Here is a 21107-nt window from a genome sequence, read left to right as displayed (position 1 = left end):
CAGTGTACCAGGAGCCAAGGACAATACTGATTAAGATCAAGTCGCTAATTGAAAGCCTCAGCCTCCAAATTGCTGCCAGATGAACAAATAGCGGTGTGTGCAGTCCAAGTATAATTTCACACGGGTGCTGTCTCATTCACAACCTGGGAAGGCTGGGAAACATCAGGGGGCAGAGTTCCATCAGCTGGCCAGGGACAAAAAGGGTTTCAGTGGAGGGGTTATATCACCAGTTGGTGTCATTGTTCCTGGTTGGGGAAGACATTTTGGAGGTAAAAGATGTTGGGTCCGGAGGCACCAGACTCAGATACAAACTAAACAGGAAGAAGTGAGAAAGGGATTCAAGCCTGTCCGAAGGCAGTCTCTGGGTGTTGGTCTCATATTAAGTTAGGTTTCCAGGATGAACGAAGTCCCAGTAAGAAACTTAATGCTTTATATATAAATAATATACATATTTTAGAAAACTTATGAATTTTTGCCCAACTAAAAAATGTGTGACATTTTGATTCCACTTGTTTGGCTTAGTATGAATAGAATGCTAGATTTCTAAAAAAAAAAAACAGATATGCAATAAGCAACAAAAGGTTACTGTATGGCATAGGGAACTATAGCAATATCTTGTAATGATCTCTAATGGAAAATAATTTAAAAATAATATATTGTATATGTATAACTGAATTACCTTGCTGTGCACCTGAAACATTGTAAGTCAACTATTCTTCACTAAAATATATATATAAAGAAAAAAAAAAAAGAAAGTGAATGCCTTTTCCAAATAGAGCTGAAATGATCACAAATTGTTCCTTTGAATTTGGTGACAAGAACAGGTGGATAGCAGAGTATTTGAAGAGTTGAGGCTAACGCCCCAGCTCACACTGCCAGCTAGATAATGGAGTCCTGAATGCTGTTGACTTTGGATCTGTGTCCCTTGCTGGAACTCTCAAGATACTCTTACAGCTCAAATAGTTCCTGTTAAAGAGACAGAGTGGTCCCCTTAGTGTTTTGCTCAGATAGCTCTCTCATTACCCTAAATGTCTCATTAACATAAAATTTGAGAAAAGAAATGTATGATTCTTTTAGGTGCAGTTTTGTAAAACACATCAGACCATTTTTGTAAGCAATCAGCTTCCCAGCTGGCGCTAGTGGTAAAGAGTCTGCTTGCCAATGCAGGAGATGCAAGAGACGCAGGTTCGATCCCTAGGTGGGGAAGATCTCCTGGAAGACGAAAATTGCAAACCACTCTAGTATTCTTGCCTGGAGAATCCCATGGACAGAGGAGCCTGAAGGGCTATAGTTCATGGGGCTGTGAAGTGTCAGACACAGCTGAGCAACTGAACACACACACAGGGTAAAAATAATAATTAAAGTAAGAGAGTTTAGAAGTGGGACAAGAACAGAGAAGGAGGACACTCTATGGGATGAGAAAGTTCAACATTTGCATCAGATGAAATGATCAGCCTCAGAAAGTCTGCGATTCTGAATTTCTTGGCAGCAAAGGCCAAAAAAGAGAAAGGCCTTCGCTGGCATAGCTTTCATTGTGTATTAACGGAAAGCAAATACAAGTTCATTTGCAGATGCAAATATTGTTTGTGTTATTTTAATTCCTAATTCTTCCCTTTCCTTATGTAAAGGTGGGTGCTGGAGAAATGTTTTTCACTTCAACTTTGTAAATAACAGAAATTTAACCCTTTTTATACCAAACGTGTAAAAACTGGGTTCTTCCACCTTCCTGGGGGAAAAAAAAAGGTAGCTAGACTTTATTATGCTAACATTATTACTGTTGACCCACTGACCTCCAGCCCCAGGCTCCTGCAGCTCTGCCTAAGGGCTTTCTCTGGCTCTCAGAGTCCATTGACTCATATATGAGCAAAGACTGGAGTGCTGAGGAATTAATGTTCGTCTCATCATCCTTCAACAAATGGTTGATGGTGGTCTGTAGGTAATAACTCATATCCATTGCTCTCTGGGTAGTATGACTCTGAGGCATAGTCTACACTGTCTTCCAGAGTTTCCCAATGGCACTGAAACTCCATTGCCCCCAGTAGTAACATTCTTAATAATACAAACTTTTGTGTCTTACTTTCCCACACTACTTTTGGCCCTCATTGGGATCACCACCTACATAAGCTCCTTACACTCAAATCTATCTCTCCCAGCCTGCTTCTAGAAGAACCCAACCTAAAATAATTTGTGAAGATATTTCTCTGAGGAGCTAACTTAATTGAGTTATAGAACTCAAGTCAGCTAGATCACCATTCGGTTGTTTATTTAAAATATTGGGTAAGACTTTGATCAATGCTAAGTAACATATATTTCAGGATTGCATTGTCTAAAGGGATGCTCAAAGTATGATTGTATTATTGGTTTAAAAAGAGTCAATGTTAGATCCAAGAATTGATCTCTCTCTCTTTTGTCCCTTTCGCTCTCACACACACACTGTTCTTAGTGTGAAAGAGCCAGCCCAGTCCTTTGTGAGATGGGGTAGTACAAGTAAGTGGAGACGCCAGTAATGTTTCTAGAGAGAGCCTATAATGTCTCCCAAAGGACTTGAAATCTGAAGGATTTGGTCATCCTCTGCCATCTACCATTTTTCAGACACGTGTTAGAAAGCGGCTGCTCCCATCGTAAGGCAGCATCGCTGGGCCTGTTCTAACTGCGTCCTCCTTCCTAATTGGGCCCTTGATCAATTGGTCTCACTGCATTAACTGTAACACGTGCCCTGGTTAAATGGTCGTCTCTGTATCAACACATCTGTTTAATATCACAAGGAGAACACACATGTGATACAATAGCTTCCAACAAATCCCAAATGATTATTCTTAGCATAAACATCTAAAATAGAGCCTGGTTCCATTTCACCCAGGTTTCTGCCTGTAGATTAAGAGGTTATCGTTCAGGCAACAAAAAGGCTGAGTTGTATTAACCCAGTTAATCGTACCTGATGGAATCTTTGGTGCAACCCAGACTACCGTCAATTGCTGTGGTTGGCTAGTATTTTCTGAGACGCCCCCTACACCTCTTTAAATTATTTAAGGCCCCAGTGATTACGTTTACTTTATTGTTCGGTTAGACGTTCCTATGTTCTGATATAATTTATAAGCAAAGTTAGACACTAGTCATTTAGGATGAAATGGTGCTAATGAAAAATTATATATGTGTGTCTCCATTCCCCTGAAGACTTGGGGGCTAAGTCTCTGGAAGGCCTCAAACCATTTTTAAATAAGTGCTTACATCAGCACTTATTTTAATAAGGCGGGGAGGGCCTTGGGTTGTCTGGGTTTAAAGGAAAATTTTTCATGTTAAAATTACAGACGCACATCTGCCAATCCCTGATTCTGCTGGGCACAGAGGAGGCGCTCATTGAATAGAGGAGGCGAGAAGTCATCAGTGATACCAACAGCCAGCAGCAGTTCACAGGCCTTTACAGAAAGACAAATTGGGCTTCCAGAAAGAAAAGTGGTGGTTGAACTGTTTGGTTCCTAGGGGCTTTTCTCTATGTATTGTCTCCAAATTTGAACTGATAGCTTTGAGAAGAAAGGAAAAGACAAATACTCATGAATCTGGTGTATCATATTGAAATTCTAGATTCATTCATAAAAAGGTATTTTGTGAGCAAGGATAGAGTAATATAATGGAACAAGCAGTCTGCTTTCTTGCCACAGCTGGATCTGCCCTCTGAATTTTGTGATCATGAGGGTGATGGGAAATGAACCCTCTCCCTAAATTAGGAATGAAGAGTGTGAGGTTCCTTTTGTTGTAGTCAGTGTAGTTGATCTGAGCAGAGGGCACAAAGAAGGCGGTGTTATTTGTGTGCACCAAAAAGCTGCTTCTCCTTATAATGTCTCTGCAGTATCCTGATACACTTCTTGATGTCTCTATCATCAGGTCCATTTTTTGTGGTCATGGCCCATAAAACCATCTTAGCTATTATACCTTATACTGAGCATGCATCTTAGTGGACCAATCAGGGGAGAAAAGGATATAACTTTATTTGCTTTAAATCAACTTAAGTCCAACTCCGCTGCTGCTAAGTCACTTCAGTCATGTCCGACTCTGTGTGACCCCAGAGACGGCAGCCCATCAGGCTCCACCATCCCTGGGATTCTCCAGGTAAGAACAATGGAGTGGGTTGCCATTTCCTTCTCCAATGCATGAAAGTGAAAAGTGAAAGTGAAGTTGTTCAGTCGTGTCTCACTCTGCGAGACCCCATGGACTGCAGCCCACCAGGCTCCTCCGTCCATGGGATTTTCCAGGCAAGACTACTGGAGTGGGGTGCCATTGCCTTCTCCAAGTCCAACTCTAAGACCCACAATTCAGGCCCGTGGGAAGTTCAGTCATTGCTGGGGCCAGCTCTGTATCCCAGGGTTGCAAAAGGTCCCTGGCTTTACACAGACAGCAGCAAATCAGTAAGAAAAATGCTTGGATGGTATATTCTGGGTCCACACTGTTCAGCTTGGGGAAATCCATGTCTTAAGGCTCCTGTTCCCTTCAGGTCAAAACAGCCCTGCTGATGGAGCTTGGCGGGTGGGATGCTGGAATAGGAGACTGTCTGTGGAGGCTGGAGACCCTCTGATGAGATGTGGCCTTTCTAGTTGCCCTGCCAGTCATCCTGCCCAAGATCTCCTAGGAGTGTGGAAAGCCAAACAAGCCCCATGCCAGGGGTTGACTTAACCACCTTTTGGGCTTCCAACACTCCCAGGAGTGCTGCCATGGGGAGGCATGAACGGTTCTGATGCCCAGGGCTAAGAAAACAGCAGAACTCCCCAAACCAGGTCCTGAGCCACTTTTGGGTCCACATGATTTATTAAAGGGAGTACTTTCAGGATCAACAACTAAGGAAGTTGCAGAAGGAAAATGGGAAAGAGGAACAAACCAAGCATGAGTGATTTTAACTGAACTCCCAGACTCAGCCCCATCCTATAAGGTGCTGGGAAGTGTAAATCACACCTTGAAGAACAGGAGTTGGGCCTTTGTGCTTCCACACCCATCAGTCACTGGCTATAGACAACCCTGGGGTGAGCATGAAGGGGCCGAAAATCTAGGCAGTTTTTAGCTCCTCATATGGGCGAGATGGTGCCCATGCCAAGGGCAGTCTGTGAAGGTGGCAGGTGCCAGCTCTCAGCAGCAAAGCACACGTATAGAAGCAGAGCTTGGAAAAGGACAAGAGGAGACCTCGATGTGGCACCAACAGTGATCGCTACAAGGGCCATGCAAAGTGATCGCATCTCCTCTGTAAAGTGGTATCACAGGGAACTGTCTAATACTGCTGTCCTGAAGAGCAAAAGAAGACAAGGGAGAGAAGGTCTTTTTAAAGCCGTTTATCTGAAACAGTGTCGAAGAGAAGTGCATCCTGGGTACTGCCTCTGCTTACAAGGTAGCATGTAAAGGCATGCTAAACTTAATGTGTTTATATCCCTAGGCTGAGTCCCCAAAGTAATAGGACAATGTGCTATTTATGACTAATTATGGACTATTTTACTTAGCAAAGCAGGAGTTTGATGCTCCTTCACACCAGTGATGCAGAGGTTTTAAATTCTCATTTGGCTTTGTGTGAAAACATCCATCCCACCGAGAAGAAATGAAATCAAAAGCTCTTGAAACATCAAATAGGAAAGAATCATGAGTCTATTCAGTGGGGGAGATACAGAGGTTTCTAAACAGAGAACCCACAGGGAGAAAAGAGAGATAGCTTTGAAATCTAACCTTAGGGAGATGCTCTGATGAGATGCAGATGGTCTATGAACCCAACAGGTAGAGGTCTAAACCAGGAGAGAAAAGGATAGATGAGGAAGTCTTAGAATGCTCTTCAAAAGCATCAGACGAGAAGGTATAGCTTTGAAAAGCACAGGAAATAAATGAGGGAAGAGAGAATAATGCTCAGTAGATGTTTGATGTAAGAATATAATTTTAAGGCTTCATTACACAGGATTAAAATAGATGAATGTTCAGAGACCATGCTTGGTACCCGGAAGTCTGAATCAACACACTGGACCCAGATCTGGAAACCCATTGCATTACCAAGAGACCAAAAAGTATTGCTTTGTACTTGAAAAGGTCCAATAATTAGATTCCTTTATGGATTTTTCTTTAAGGTGTATGCATTTGGGGAATTGATTTTTAAAGGCAGTTGGATGCTTTGTAAAGACAAACACAGGAAGTAGAGACTATGTGTAGTTTAAATTGCTACTCGAAACCAGACCAACCAGAAAAGTGTTATTATCTTGCTTCATAGATGAGGAAACCAAGACCTGAAAAGATTAATTTTCTCAGACCCTAGTTTATTAACTGGAAGAATGAGTACATTTTAGCCTTTATTCTTTCTGCCCACAAACAGACATTTGTTGAATACCTGTGTATTTGAGCCTATAGCTATCTGATCCTGGAGGCCACTCTTTTTCCACCAGAGTCTAGTGACAAAACATTTAAATCTGAGTTCATGGAATGTTGGATTACACTATGGTTATGCAGGATGGTAAAGAGATTTGCAGGGGGCAGAGAGGGTCTGGGAGCGCACACAAAAAAGCCATGAAGACTTAATGCTAGATTTATAGGCTTAGCGGGGGATACCCAAACCATTTCCTGACACTTTCAAAGATAATAGCTATAGGACAGCAACAAAATTATAAAATACACAATTTTATGGCTAACATTTTCCGATTATAAAACTTGAAAAAAATAGTAGAAAGAAGCAAGAAACATTCTCAATGTTACAAACCAGAGATAACGACTGTAATTATTTTAAAGTATGCTTTTCCAGTCCTTTTCTTTCCTTTGGCTGCTTAAATTTTCTTTCTTTGGTTTTGATTTTGAACAGCTTTATACGCTATGTCTGTGTGTGATTTTCTTCATACTTATCTGGCTTGGGACCTTGTAAATCTGTAGGTCAGTGTCTTTCATCAGAAAAATTTCAGTTGTTATCTCTTTACATATTGGTTTTCCTCCATTCTCTCTCTTTTCTTCTGGGATCCCAGTTACATTTATTTATTAACTTTCTTACTATATCTTTACATTTTCCTGTGCATTTTTCATCTTTTTGTTTCTTAGGCTTCATACTGAGTCTTCTCTTTGAAGCCATCTTTCAGTTTGCTGGTACCCTTCAGTTGCATCTGATTTGCTATTAAACTCACCCACTGAATTTTTTACTTTATGTCATTATAACTTTTGTGTTCTAGATTTCTCCTTGGGTTACTTTTTAAGGTGAAAGTTTTCTTCCAAAGTCCTCAGTTTTATATTTTATTTCCTTGAACATTTTCAGTCTATTTCCTTTTTAAGTTGTGTCAAACAACTCCATTATCTGAATCCTTTATGAATCTATTTCTAACGTCTACGTTTCTCTTGATTTTCAGCCACATGGTCTCACCTTTCACTGAACCTACCCTTGGAAGCATCATCCTGCTCAACCCTGGTCGTATTTCATGAGCATAACTTGAAACCAAATGAAAGAGTAGACCTACAAGAGAAGTAGGCATGTGTCTTGATTTCAGAGATGTCATGTTAGAAAGGAATATGCGTTCCAGAATTATAGAAATGTGGCAGAATTCCTCCACCTTGGGCAGACGTGTTTAGGTATCCTGAGTCTGTTGCCCTTTAAATCTCCCTTTAAACCCTTTTCAATGACATGAAGAACCTGGATTGTCATTTTATTACCTGGAAGGGCTTGAGAACTCTCCAAGGTTCCTGCCAGTTAAACCCACATGAAATGTAATAGAAATAGGACCCATCTCACCGGTAAGAGATCATGAAGTGGAAGCCTAATGGACCGTGAAGGTACTTACTTCTAAGCGGAGAAAAATCCAATGATTAGGCTTACAGTAAAAGTGATTTCTTGTATTCTAACTGAGGCTGACATGGCTAGAGGCTAGTTCATTTTCTTTCCGTATTCCAGGACAGGTCTTAAGTATCACTCAGCCTTTCTTGGCTGTGATCTCTAACAAGCAAAGTTCAAAATGAATGAGGAACTACACTTGAATTACACAAATCATAGCCCTATGATAGTCTAACTGGTCACAGATTGAAGTCTCTGCCGGCACCAGACAGCTGGTGAGTGGGGACTGTGACCAAGGCAAGAATGTGATCCTGTCTAAGTAGAGAGCTCCTCCCCGCACCAGCTGATTCTTGCCCTGTGAGAATATAGACCCAGGGTTTCCAGAGCTAAATTTTGTCAGAAGCTAGTAACGCAGATTTTTATGAGACACTGTCTGATTTTTATGTTGATGGTGAATTCCATCCTCTGAAACTTGCAGGTATGACATATGTTTTGGCAATGATAGCAGTCTGTGGGCTCTTCCGGTTGTTTCCGGGCTACATATTCAGCTTTGACTGAGTCTGTACTATAAGAAGGCTTCCCTGGTGGCTCAGAGGTTAAAGTGTCTGCCCGCAGTGCAGGAGACCTGGGTTCGAAGAAGGTGGCCCATCAATGAAGCAATATGGAAGGCTCTTTCTGCCTCTTCATTCCACATCATCCAGGGATTCCTAGAAGTATAAGCACTGGGATTTTTCTGAGTCCTCTTGAAACTTCAAAAAGTGCAGTGCCTTCTCTATGCCATTTTGGTATTTTTAAACAACTCACTCAGTGAGATCCCTTTTTGACATTTAAAATGGGGCTTTGGCATCAACCACCAGGGAGATCACACAGAATGCATAGTCCAAAGCACACAGTGTCATTGAGATCAGCTGTCCTGTGAGCTGTGAGCAGTCTTAGAGTAGACAAACCAGGAGCTTGACCAGTTTAGCAACTTTGCCAAATTGCACATAGGAACAATGTATTAATTTTTAGTTAATATTAGAAATATTGTGGAAGTGTTATATGAATGGATATTCATTTCTTGCCTGGAGGCAAGCAAGCAAGTTGTTTGAAAGGTAACTGGGACCCTTAAGGGAAGAAAAGAATGTCCGATGCATAACTGAGTTGTGTGGAGACTGTTTTATAATGTGCTCAGTTGTGTCTGACTCTGCTAACTCGCCAGGCACTTCTGTCCATGGGATTTTTCAGGCAAGAATGCTGGAGTGGGTGGCCATTTCCTGCTCCAGGGGATCTTCCTGGATGAGAGATCAAACCTGTGTCTCATGTATTGGCAGGCGGATTCTTTACCACTGAGCCACCTGGGAAGCCCCTGTGTATAGGGATGAGCCCATATCTTAGAAAAATGATTAAAAAGAGGCTAGGGAGCCTGATAGAGTGATTGGTATCTAAACTCAGTAATTAAAGGTTGAATTCTAAGGGGACTTACTCTGTATCCTTAGGCAAGTAATACTCAGTATTGTACCATAATCCATTTGAGAAAAATATATTGTCTAGCTGATCAAGTATTTCCAGGATATATCTAATATCCTGTTCGGTGCTCAGGATAGTTTTGTTGATGCCAATTTTACTGAAAGTAGCTGTGCAGCGTGAATGAGAGAATAGAGATCTCCTATAATGAGTATTGTTACATGTTTAGATGAAAAGTTCTATTTGGAGATTAAGGGAATTTGTTGTATCTCTGAATTTATATTGGCTCTAGTGTTTTTTAATTACAACTTTTAACACACCCAGTGTTCTGGCAGATGAAATAGAAAATCTAAATTCATAAGTGTGCTCTCATTTCTAATCTACTCTACTTTCTGGGAACAACAGAAATAGGAAACTGAATAGTCTGGTTTAATTGCCCAAGCTTCAGGGAATGAAGGAGATGATATTACAGTACTGAAAACCAACAATCCTTGCATACTGAGGATAAAATCTAGGCAAAATGTTTATTTTGTCCAGACCTGTCCACATTTCACAATTTAGGAAGCAAATGAATGTGATTACATGAGAGCCTGATGTGGTGTCAAATTTATATATTTTTATATATATGGTGTGAAAGAGTTCTCAATTTAAGAATAAATTGTTAAAACAAGAAGATATGTCTAATGCGTGCATTTTTCTGTTATGCGTTTTCTCTTGGTAATTCCTTTGAGTACCATTGTTAGCAGGCTGCATATCACTGCATTTTTAATTCAATGAGATGTGAAAAGATTCAATGCTAAAATGAAATGCTTCAGACTCTTAATAACTCTCCTTTTCTTTTCTTTTCACTTTCAGTTCTTGAAGAAAGAAACTGCTCCGACCCCGGGGGCCCAGTCAATGGGTACAAGAAAGTTACAGGAGGCCCTGGGCTTATCCACGGGCGCTTTGCAAAAATCGGCACCGTCCTGACCTTCTTTTGTAACAGCTCCTATGTTCTCAGTGGTAATGAGATGAGAACTTGCCAGCAGAATGGAGAGTGGTCAGGAAAACAGCCAATCTGCATAAAAGGTGACTGGCAAATATTTCTGAAGTCTGTATAGATAAGTGGAGTTGCTGCACATTTTGGTAGCTCCCATACCTGTTTTTGAAGCCCTGGGGAAAAAAAATTGCCTTTCTCTTTTAAGTTCTCACTGAAACCATACATTATTCTTATATTGAAAACCATGCATAAAACATGTGCTTCTTTTTTGGATCGCCAAAGGACCAGTTTATCCTCATCACAATGTCTTGATGTGATCAAGAAGAGTGATGTACTTATCAGAGAAGTTTAGAGAGATGACAAGGCTGAGTTTTTTATGTGTAACCCCAAGGATAGAACTGAAACAATTAATATGTATTTATATGGCTACATTTATCTACCCTCTGTGCAACATTAAATCAGTGCAAGAAATAAAGATACAATGGACGCATCATCCTTGTCAGCCTGTGTGGAGGGAGGTTTGAAATGTTACAATGTTTGAAAGCATCTTTAAAAGACAATAAACCCTTGAACATTCAAAGGAGAGTTACAGAGCAAATGAGTGGTGTGTATTCTGAGAAATATGAGCTCCAATTCTCCTGTAGCAGGGAGGACTGGAGCCCCTTTGGGAAACAGGGAAGGATTTACTGAGATAAAGAGGAGTTGGGACGATATTCCAGTTGGAAGACAAAAGGTGGTATAGGCAGAAGTGAAAGAATCATGGTAAGTAAAAAAATGAGTCAATCGGGGAATCTGGGAGGTAAATTTTAAAAGGTAGTTTGAGACCAGAACAAATGGGACATTGCATAAGGAAGTCTGGACCTGACTCCATGACCGTAGGCATGTGTAGTTTCTTTTATATATATATCATGTGTATTTGAGATATATATATGCAGTTTCATTTCTCTGTCTACTTTTTGTTAGTTTTTGGCTGTGCTGGTTTTCGTTGCTGTGCGAGCTTTTCTCTAGTTGTGGAGAGTGGAGGCTGCTCTTTGTGGCAGTGGCTTCCCTTGTGGAGGACAGGCTCTCGGGTGGGTAGGCTCAGTAGTTGAGGTTTCCAGGCTCTAGAGCACAGGTTTCCGGCGTCAGTAGCTGCGCACACAGGCTTGGTTGCTCCATGTTATGTGGATCCTCCAGCATCAGGGATGATCTGTGTCTCCCGCACTGGCAGGTGGCTCCTTACCACCGAACCAACAGGGAAGCCCCGTAGTTTCTTGTTAAATTGATTCACTTGTTGCTCCAAGTCGACAGTAGCTCTCTTTTCAGTGGCAGGACTGAGCAAGTAACACACACACACACACACACACACACACACATACACACACAACTATCTCGTTTCCTGAAGAAAAGCATATCCTTGGCCTAGATTATCCAGATAATTGCTTCAATCCTCCACTTTGCCTTCTGAGTGTTTCTCAACAACCTGAATCACGGGAAAAGGAATGAAAGAACAAGTCTGTGAAAGGAAGACTTTAGACTTTAGCCAGGAGCGACCTTCATCCCCACCAGCACAGACTATGATTCTTGATTTCATTAGGTATGGACATGGTGTTACCTATGTCCTTAGAGATTTTTTGTTAACTCTTCTCTTACAAATTAATACAACTAGAGTTCCCTAGGTTGCTAATTAGACAAATGTTGGCTGCTTGATTGGGAAAGTGAGATGGGAAGGATTCCTTTTCACTTGTGAAGAAAGAGACTTCAACAAAATTAAACCAGGCTTTGAGTTGCTCTCAAAGGATCATTAGAAGCCTTAATTGCAGAGAAAGGACCTGGAGGAGTCAGTTACTCAAGACTTATTGTTGGTTGACACTGCTGTTCAGTTTTAAATGAGAACCTTGTGATTTCCTATCTTGGGCTACATTTTAGAACCTTGCCCTTGGCTTTGATTCCATATTGATCTAGTTTGCTAATACTGTGAACGGATAATTCTATTAACTGCTATTGCTTCATATCACTGGGCATCCCTGGTGGCTCAGACAGGAAAGAATCTGCCCTGCAAGGCAGGAGACATGGGTTTGATCCCTGGGTTGGGAAGATCCCCTGGAGGAGGGCATGGCAACCCACTCCAGTATTCTTGCCTGGAGAAGTCCATGGACAGAAGAGCCTGGTGGGCTCCAGTCTTTGGGGTCACAAAGAGTCAGACACAACTGAGCGACTAATCCTTTCACATTTTCATATCACCTGGATGGAGCAGCTCTTCAGACGTGTTTATTCTACTTGGGTTCTTCAAAGGGGGCTGCCATTTTATTAATAAATGAAACTCAGCATGCTCTGTTTTTTAAAAATTCATTTATTTACTTTGGGCCATTCTGGGTCTTAGTTGCACTCATGAGCTTCTCATTGGGGTGGCTTCGCTTGTTACAGAGTACACATGGTAGAGCATGGGCTCAGTATTTGTGGCTCACAGGCTTAGTTGCCCTGCAGCATGTGGGATCTTCCTGGACGAGGGATCGGACCCGGCTCTCCTTCATTGGCAGGTGGATTCTTAACCACTGAACCACCAGGGAAGTCTCTCAGCATGCTCTTTTGCTAAGCGAGCTGTTCATGCTTGGCTGACACGTCTCACTTCTGAGAGCCTGGGGAATGTGCACTGGTGTCCAGAGAGGGTGGTCAGGTATGAATCTGAATTCATGGTGTGAACAGTTAGTATGGAAAAGGATTATGCAGCTTTATCTTTTTCTTTCTAGCCTGCCGAGAACCAAAGATCTCAGACCTGGTGAGACGGAAAGTTCTTCCAATGCAGGTTCAGTCAAGGTGAGGTTGAAACACCTGAGCTCTGCTTTAAAGTCAAATGACCATTCCTTTCTCCACCCCCTTTCCCTACTTGTGTTTGGCCAAAGACAGTCTGAGGTTTCTTAGGGACACTCCGTGTTGACTTGCCAGGAAAGAAAAGGGCTTGTTAGATGGAGGCTTATTAGCTAGCTGCCTTTAGCCAAGAGGTAGCAACTGTTGGAAGATGTACAGGTTTCACTGGATCGTGGGAAAAATCAGTGGCTGGTTGGAAGCCAGACTTTAAGATGGCCTTTGAGGAGCTGGATTTTAATACTTGAGTCCTTCTAAAATGACTGCGTATTTATCACGCAGCTTTTAGGGAGATGGCATTCCTACCAAACACAGTCAGTTGTGGCTTAGGAAGATGTCCTTGGTAGTGATCAATCAGATAAGGCAGGCTGGTGGAGCTAGGGACCAGAGATGAGTGACTAGCCCCTGATGAACGATGTGAAGCCTCGGTGTGTGGGTGGGGTGGGGGGACGGGGTTGGGCGGGGTCGGGGGGCGGGACGCCCACCTAGTCTTTCTCCTGGAAAGAGAGAGGTGGGGACCCCTGGTGGCAAGCTAGGGAAGTTGCTTCCACGAGATTTCAACGAGGCTGAAATGCCTGGCTTCCTTCAGTTCCCTACTCAGTTTTTACCTGGCAGAGAGACCCTCCATGACAGTTCTTTTAAAAAGATAGCACCCTTACCTCCACCCTGACTGCTGAGCTGACTTCTTTACCCAGTATTTTCTGACCTTTACAGAGATCTCCAATTTTCACCTGGCATCATCTTCACCTATTGTCCTACTGACATTTGTCTATTTGTTCAGTTTCAGTCTCCTCACAACCCACCAAAAAATTGTGAAAGTTACACACGCAAGAACATTTCCTGATCAGTTCATGCTGAACTTCTAGTACCTAGAATAGTGCCTGCTGCATAGTGGACACCCCCAGAATAGTGAATGAGTGAATGACTGGATGGGATGGACAGGTTCAAGTGCTGTTTCTGTCATCTCTCTTTAGTGCTGGCTATTCTTAGGCAAATCCCTAAACTTGCAGAGCCTTTAGTTTCCTCTTTTCCAAAATGAGGGCAATCACACTAACGTTTGTCTCTAGAAATTGTTAAAGGATTAAATGCAAGGCAAATATCTTCCTGGAAGATTCACTGCTGGAGCAAGGATATGATGGTCTTCAGCAGACAGGCTCATTCAGGAACCCCCAAAGGCAATGCAAAGCTTCAGTGGCCAAAACCTGAGCTTGTTTGCAAGTACAGAAGCCCCCTGAGCTACAGACCTGGTTCTAAATATGAGCTAAAGATCTGTAGAATGGAATCAATGTAGGTGGAATATTTGCTCTGAGCAAAGCATTGTACAGACACGTGAAACATTTCCTACAATGGTATTCTCACCAGGGTGAGACTTGTGACCCCCCAGTGCTGTCTGGGGTCCTGTCTAAGCTTCCTGTGTACCCTTCAGCATCCCCACCTACCTCTCTGGACTTCCTTTCTCCATGCATTTAACAGGGATGAAAACATTGATTCCAAAAGGAAATCTCACTTGTCAGTTAATTGTCATCATGCACTGCTATAAAATGAGCAGAAGCTGTGTAGTGTGCATACCTCTCTCCCAAGAACCCTAGAGTGGCCTCTGGGGCTTCAACGTCAGGGCGCATTTAAAAGGCCTTTTCACATTGGCACACAACGCTTCTTATTTCTCCCAATCAATGCGCTCTGAGAGAAGGTTCTATTCTCTGAGGTGGACTAATTACATCCGTTAATTGCTAAATCAAGCTACTGTATCAACACAGTTTAGTTTGAGTCAATTCCTTATATTGCTCCATTATGATAATGGTTAGAGCAGAGCAGTCGCTTGGATTTCTTTCCTTGAAATTAACTTCTTTTCTTGTTTAATTTCACAATTAATTTGTGTGTGTGTGTGTGTGCATGTATAGCGTACCTTTGGATAGCAGCTATTATGTCAGATATTATGCTCTTTGGTTAACACCCTGGGGAGCTGGAGGCATGCCAGAAATGGAAATGGAGGAATAAAGAGAAGGTTGAAGTGTGCAAGAAAATCTGCTCAGTGGTAGAAGAGATGTGTGTGTGTGTGTGTGAGGGAGAGACAGAGACAGAGAGAGATAAGGAGAGAAAGGGAGAGCAAGTCACCCACACACAGAGGATGAGATAGCTGTTGTTTTCTTCCTTCGTAACTGAACATCTTTGTGAAGCTTGGCACAGATACTAAAAGGGCTGTAATGACTGTCTCCTGCACTCCTCTCTCTCCGGGCCCCTCTGCTGTGATGCAGGGAAACGCCATTACACCAGCTATACTCATCAGCCTTCAGCAAGCAAAAACTGCAGGACGCCCCTACCAAGAAGCCAGTCCTTCCCTTTGGAGACCTGCCACCTGGGTACCAGCATCTGCACGCCCAGCTCCAGTACGAATGCATCTCACCCTTCTACCGCCGCCTGGGCAGCAGCCGGAGGACATGTCTAAGGACCGGGAAGTGGAGTGGCCGTGCTCCGTCCTGCATCCCTAGTGAGTCAAGGCTTGTCCTTGCACTGAAACAGCTTACATCTCTCATGGCTGCCTATGAAAAGCCCCTGACCCTCTTGATGACTTTTGGGGGAAAAAAATCCTTGTCCAAAAGAATAGTCCTCTAATACTTTCCCTCAGCTTAGTGAAGTCTGAAATTCCACAGTTAGAGTTTCCTTCCTTTGGCTTAAACTTATCACCCAGGAGAGATGATTAAATCCTAGATGAATTTTTGAGGAAGAGGGGGCATACTTTCTGGTGGATGATTTTATCATATTTGCTTGGAGAAAAGGGACAGAGCAGTCATTAAGCACCAAATGGAGAAGGGATTGAAGGTGCCAGAGAACCTCTATTTATGCCATATTGGTTACCTGAGGCCCAGTTTTCATCCTCATCACCCAATGGTATTAATTACATTATTGTTAGTAAGTAATGCGGTATCAGTTACTTACAGGTTATAATAATGATTACTGAGATAATACGTGGAAATGTCTTGAATGGGCTTTTGCACATACTAAGCTACTACCCCCGTCCTTTTTGTTAGAGGAGAAGTATATGGCTTAGTTCGAGGTGGTCATCTTTATAGCAACAGTCATGATATTTTGAGTCAGTTTAAATACATCATCTCATCCACTCTCTGCAAGAACCTAGGAGACAGTTGTGATTACTGTATCCATTTTGCAGGCAGGAAGACTGAGGCTCTAAGAGATTAGGCAACTTACCCAGTAAGTGCCTGGGATGGTAAGACTCCCAATTATAATACTCGACTTTATAGTCAAGCACGTTAAGGTGGTTGATTAGTAATTAAAGAAAAAAAAAAACAAAACAGGTTAGATGCTCTGTGGTCTTGACCCCCGTCGGGCCCACCTTTCCAGATATGTGCTCTGTTGGTTGATTGACACGTTCTCCTCTGGATGGGGAGGTCTGAGTTTATCTCACTGAGCTGGTGCTTTCTCCGTAGTTTGTGGGAAAACCGAGAACATCTCTGCTCCGAAGACCCAGGGCACGCGCTGGCCGTGGCAGGCTGCCATCTACAGGAGGGCCGGCGGGGTGCACGGGGGCGGTCTGCACAAGGATGCCTGGTTTCTGGTCTGCAGCGGTGCTCTGGTCAACGAGCGCACGGTGGTGGTGGCTGCCCACTGCGTCACCGACCTGGGGAGGGTCACCGTGATCAAGACGGCAGACCTCAAAGTCGTCCTGGGGAAATTCTACAGGGATGACGACCGGGATGAGAAGAGCATCCAGAGCTTGCGGGTGAGAGAGGGCTGCAGCCTGGAAGTCTGGTTTCTGTCTCGGCAGCCCCCAGCATCGGGAGCGCAGTCCTTCTGTCAGTCTGTTATCTTGGCATCCAGTCCAGAGCCTGGAAATATTAGGCACATGCACGCTCAGTTGCTCAGTACTGTCGGACTCTTTGCGACCCCGTGCACTGGAGTCCACCTCTGTCCATGGAATTCTCCATGCAAGCAGACTGGAGTGGGTTGCCATGCCCTCCTGCAGGGGATCTTCCTGACCCAGAGGTTGAACCCATGTCTTTTGCATCTCCTGCACTGGCAAGCAGATTCTCTACCAACTGTGCCACCTAGATGCCTAACGTTTCATGATTGGCAGATACTAGAAAGGGACATCTAGAAAGACTATGGAGTCTTCCCCCCGAAAAAAAATTTTTAAATAAGATAATAAAAAATATCTTCTATCATTGGGGTCATTGAAAGGTAACCAACCACCTATTATGTTTAGGACACGGTGCTAGGTAGACTGTGAGGACATAGAGGCTCCTAATAAATTTCTAATATTATTTTCTTTCCCTACCTACCTCCCTCCTTCTGTACCATCCACCCTCTCATGCAGTCTAGCTCATCCACTTGTCCATCCATCCATCCATTGTTGGGTTCCCACAGCATGCCATTCACTGGGAATACACAGAACTGAACAAGGCATGATTTTTGCCCTGAAGAGTCCACAGGCTAGGGGAAGAGACAGACCAGTATATTGTGACTAATCCAGCACAATAGAATCCCTGGGCAAATGAGCTCAGATATAGAACAAGTCTATAAAAATGTTGTAGCGTATCACAGATGTAAGCTCCAGGGGGCCCCATCAAAGAGGGTGACGAGCAAGAATGGGGATAATCAGGGGAGGCTTGCTGGAAAAGTCTTGTGGACCATCCTAGGTGAAGCTCTAATCTTACTGGCTTGACGGTAAATGAAATGTTTACAGTGGACCAGAGGTTGCCAGCTGGTAGCCTGTAGAGGTTTGTGTTTTGATAGTGCTAATGTATATTTTTTTAATCAGTTAGTTGCCCACATTTGGAGAAGGCAGTGGCAACCCACTCCAGTCCTCTTGCCTGGAAAATCCCATGGACGGAGGAGCCTGGTGGGCTGCAGTCCATGGTGTCACTAGGAGTCGGACACGACTGAGCAAGTTCACTTTCACTTTTCACTTTCATGCATTGGAAAAGGAAATGGCCACCCACTTCAGTATTCTTGCCTGGAGAATCCCAGGGATGAGGAAGCCTGGTTGGCTGCTGTCTCTGGGGTCGCACAGAGTCGGACACGACTGAAGCAACTTAGCAGCAGCAGCAGCAGCAGCCAACATTTAAAATCCAGGAGGTTTCAGCCAGAGGTCTGGAGTCTATTCTCTGGCAAAATGAGCATGTCTGCACAGCAGTGGTCAGCTGAGCAAAGTGGTGTGCCTCTTTGCCTGGGATGTGGCACTCTGGTCCTTCGAAGCCTCGCTTGTCCACTCCACTTATTTAAAAACCACCTGCCAGCCCTGGTAGCCATTTCAGTTTGCAACCCTAGAAACAGAGCAGTTGCTTTCTATGATCCACTGAGCGCAGTGTGTCCAAATAATTGCAGCTGACTCTCAGATATTTTCTCCTGATAATTTAGCCCCAGGGCTTGCCTGTTGCCGTCACCGTGGAGTCGGCCGCTCATCATTGCTGTCCATTCTTTACCTTCATAGATTTCTGCAATCATCCTCCATCCCAACTACGACCCCATCCTGCTGGATACGGACATTGCCATCCTGAAGCTCCTGGACAAGGCTCGCATCAGCACCCGCGTCCAGCCCATCTGCCTGGCGGCCCCTCGGGATCTCAGCACCTCCTTCCAGGAGTCCAGCATCACCGTGGCCGGCTGGAACGTCCTGGCGGACGCCAGCAGCCCCGGCTACAAGGACGACACGCTGCGCTCAGGGGTGGTGAGGGTGGCGGACTCGCTGCTGTGTGAGGAGCAGCACGAGGCGCAGGGGATCCCGGTGAGCGTCACGGACAGCATGTTCTGTGCCGGCCGGGACCCCACGGCCCCTTCCGACATCTGCACAGCTGAGACGGGGGGCATCGCAGCTGTGTCCTTCCCGGGCCGGGCGTCCCCGGAGCCCCGCTGGCACCTGGTGGGGCTGGTCAGCTGGAGCTATGACAAGACGTGCAGCCACAGCCTCTCCACAGCCTTCACCAAAGTGCTGCCTTTTAAAGACTGGATTGAGAGAAACATGAAGTGAACCACAGGCCCAGGGAGGAGTGTTTCTGTGCAGCCGTCCGTGTGTGTCAGCCGGGGCGGTACAGACCCAGAGTGGGATTCTGCCTGTGAATTTCGCTGTGCCCCTGGGCTTCTGATTTCAAAATCAGTGGAGGGCGAGTCGAGCTTACTTTCTGGTAGGCCATTGCCTCCCTGACTGCTGGGGTCCTCTGGAAGATTCCCACGCTGCTTATAAGAACTCAGTTTCTTCCAAAGAGACTATGTGAGTGGCAAAGAAATTCACCCCATTCTACCAACCCAGTGGCCTTCCCTTCCCACCTTTTGGGGATGAACCAGATGCCATGGTCAGCTCCGGTCGAGAGAAGGTCGAGACCGGATTCATCAGGTCTCTTCCAAGGCTCCAACCAGACCGATTTCCAAAGAGCCACCAGCAGGCCGGCCCCAGACAGCAAGCCTGGCTGTGGCATTGGCTGTATCACAGAGTGGTCCTTTTCCTTCCCAGTCGCCTGTACATACTTTAATAAAACCAGGGTTGGCTTCTGACCCACAGAACACATGTCCTATGGCTCTGATTCCTGCCTGCAGCCTTTCTGAGCTACGTGTGTTGGGACCGGTGGCTGGAGGCAGCCTTTTAATAGATCATCATTCCCAAATAATGCATATAGCAAAGCCAGTGCCATCTTTTCAATGCCAGCGCTTGCAGTTTGCTGTTCATAGGGAAAGAGAGAAAGGGGATGGGCACCATCAGATAAGGCACAAGCAGAGGAAAATACCAGGGACTTGACAATTTCTAGTGTCCCCTCTGGTTCTCAGGTTCTACATTCAAGCACAACACCCTGCTTTGAATCTCCAGAAATCTCTAGGATGTATTTTCATAGCATCTGAATTGGAATCACCTATTTATTCACACTTGATTGAGATATGCCAAGAACCCGCTACTTCATTCTTCTCTGTAACTTACACAACTTTCCTTTCAAGCCCCATGCCTGACTCCCACTGCATAGCAGAGGAAGAAAAAACCGAATCCAATCTGGTCCCTGAAGGGGTCTTTTCAGGAACAGTCTCTTTTTGGGGTGATTCACTCTTTCATACTTTCTCCCCAGCTTTCACCAGATTCCTCCTCTCCCAGATGGTACCATGGAGGCCTGGGACACCGGAGGACTCCTGAGTTTCTGCAGGCTCTTGGCTGTGTGTGGTATCACTTTCTCATTCCTAGGCATTTGGGGGACATTGGGTGCTCAGGTCTGTAACGTGTGTAACTTGTGCAGAGTTCTCTCTGCTTCCCTGGGACTCTGCGGTCCTCCCCGCTCACTTGGCTGCTCTTCGGGTCTGGCTTGCACTGATACTGCTGAGATCTAGGGGGACTCTGTCTTGACACTGGTTTGTTTGGGTTACTCAGCTTCCTGGCCACAGTGGCAGCCTTCTTGGGAGGCTCCCCAGCTGGCCTTTCAGTGCTCTCCTCTTCCTCCCCTGAAGGCTTGTGGAACATCTTGGTCTTTTCCATACCTCCTGAGGCCTGAAAGCCCAAGGTTGGTGCAGGACACCTGGGGGACAGTCCCATCCTGCAGACCCCAACAGAAACTCTTCCCTCCCTTATCAGAGAGAACTTTGACCCCAAGGCCTTTAGCCCCAAGGCAGGATGCCAAATCTGTCCCCCAACCTGCATCCCCATCTCTGTGTCTTTGCATCATTCCCTGAGCCAGCAGAGAATTTCTGGTACTTCCTCTCTTGGTTAGGCTTTCTTGAGGCTTTCCGTAAGTCAGGCTCCCCATCCTCTGCTTTCAGTCACTCCTCACGGCTTAATCTGAGAACAATGTGTTGGTTATCAACTTCTGAGGACCAGCCATCCAACACGTAGTAGGTGAAGCTGGACTGTTGGACTTGACAAATATTTATCAGGCTGCTCAAAAGGCTTTTTCCTTGCTGTTTTTAAGCCTAGAAAGTTTGGATCTCAAGAGGTGTAATGGTAGTTGGATCAAAAAGATCTAAATTCCTGTCTTTCCACTTATTTTGAGTGATCTTGGGCAAGTCACCTAACGTCACCCGTGTCAGTTCGTTATTTATTAGGTTGGCATGTGGAAGCCTGTCTTTTGCGGTAGCTGTGATGGTTCA

General features: G+C 44.5%; 1 protein-coding gene across 2 annotated transcripts in view; it reads left to right on the top strand.

Moving 5' to 3' along the window:
* PAMR1 (peptidase domain containing associated with muscle regeneration 1) overlaps positions 1-19492 on the top strand; it is an 80369-nt gene extending 60877 nt beyond the window's left edge. For both annotated transcript variants that reach the window (XM_068988790.1, XM_068988789.1), the window contains 5 exons: positions 10064-10276; positions 12917-12983; positions 15287-15519; positions 16478-16770; positions 18481-19492. In XM_068988790.1, coding sequence (XP_068844891.1) covers positions 10064-10276; positions 12917-12983; positions 15287-15519; positions 16478-16770; positions 18481-19017 — 1343 coding nt within the window. In that variant the 3' untranslated portion in view covers positions 19018-19492. The remainder of the gene's footprint in view (positions 1-10063; positions 10277-12916; positions 12984-15286; positions 15520-16477; positions 16771-18480) is intronic.
* Positions 19493-21107: the final 1615 nt, after the last annotated feature.

Source organism: Capricornis sumatraensis, chromosome 16 (genome assembly GCF_032405125.1).
Source record: "Capricornis sumatraensis isolate serow.1 chromosome 16, serow.2, whole genome shotgun sequence".
NCBI classification, from domain to species: Eukaryota; Metazoa; Chordata; class Mammalia; order Artiodactyla; family Bovidae; genus Capricornis; species Capricornis sumatraensis.
This window is presented reverse-complemented; position numbering and strand designations above follow the sequence as displayed.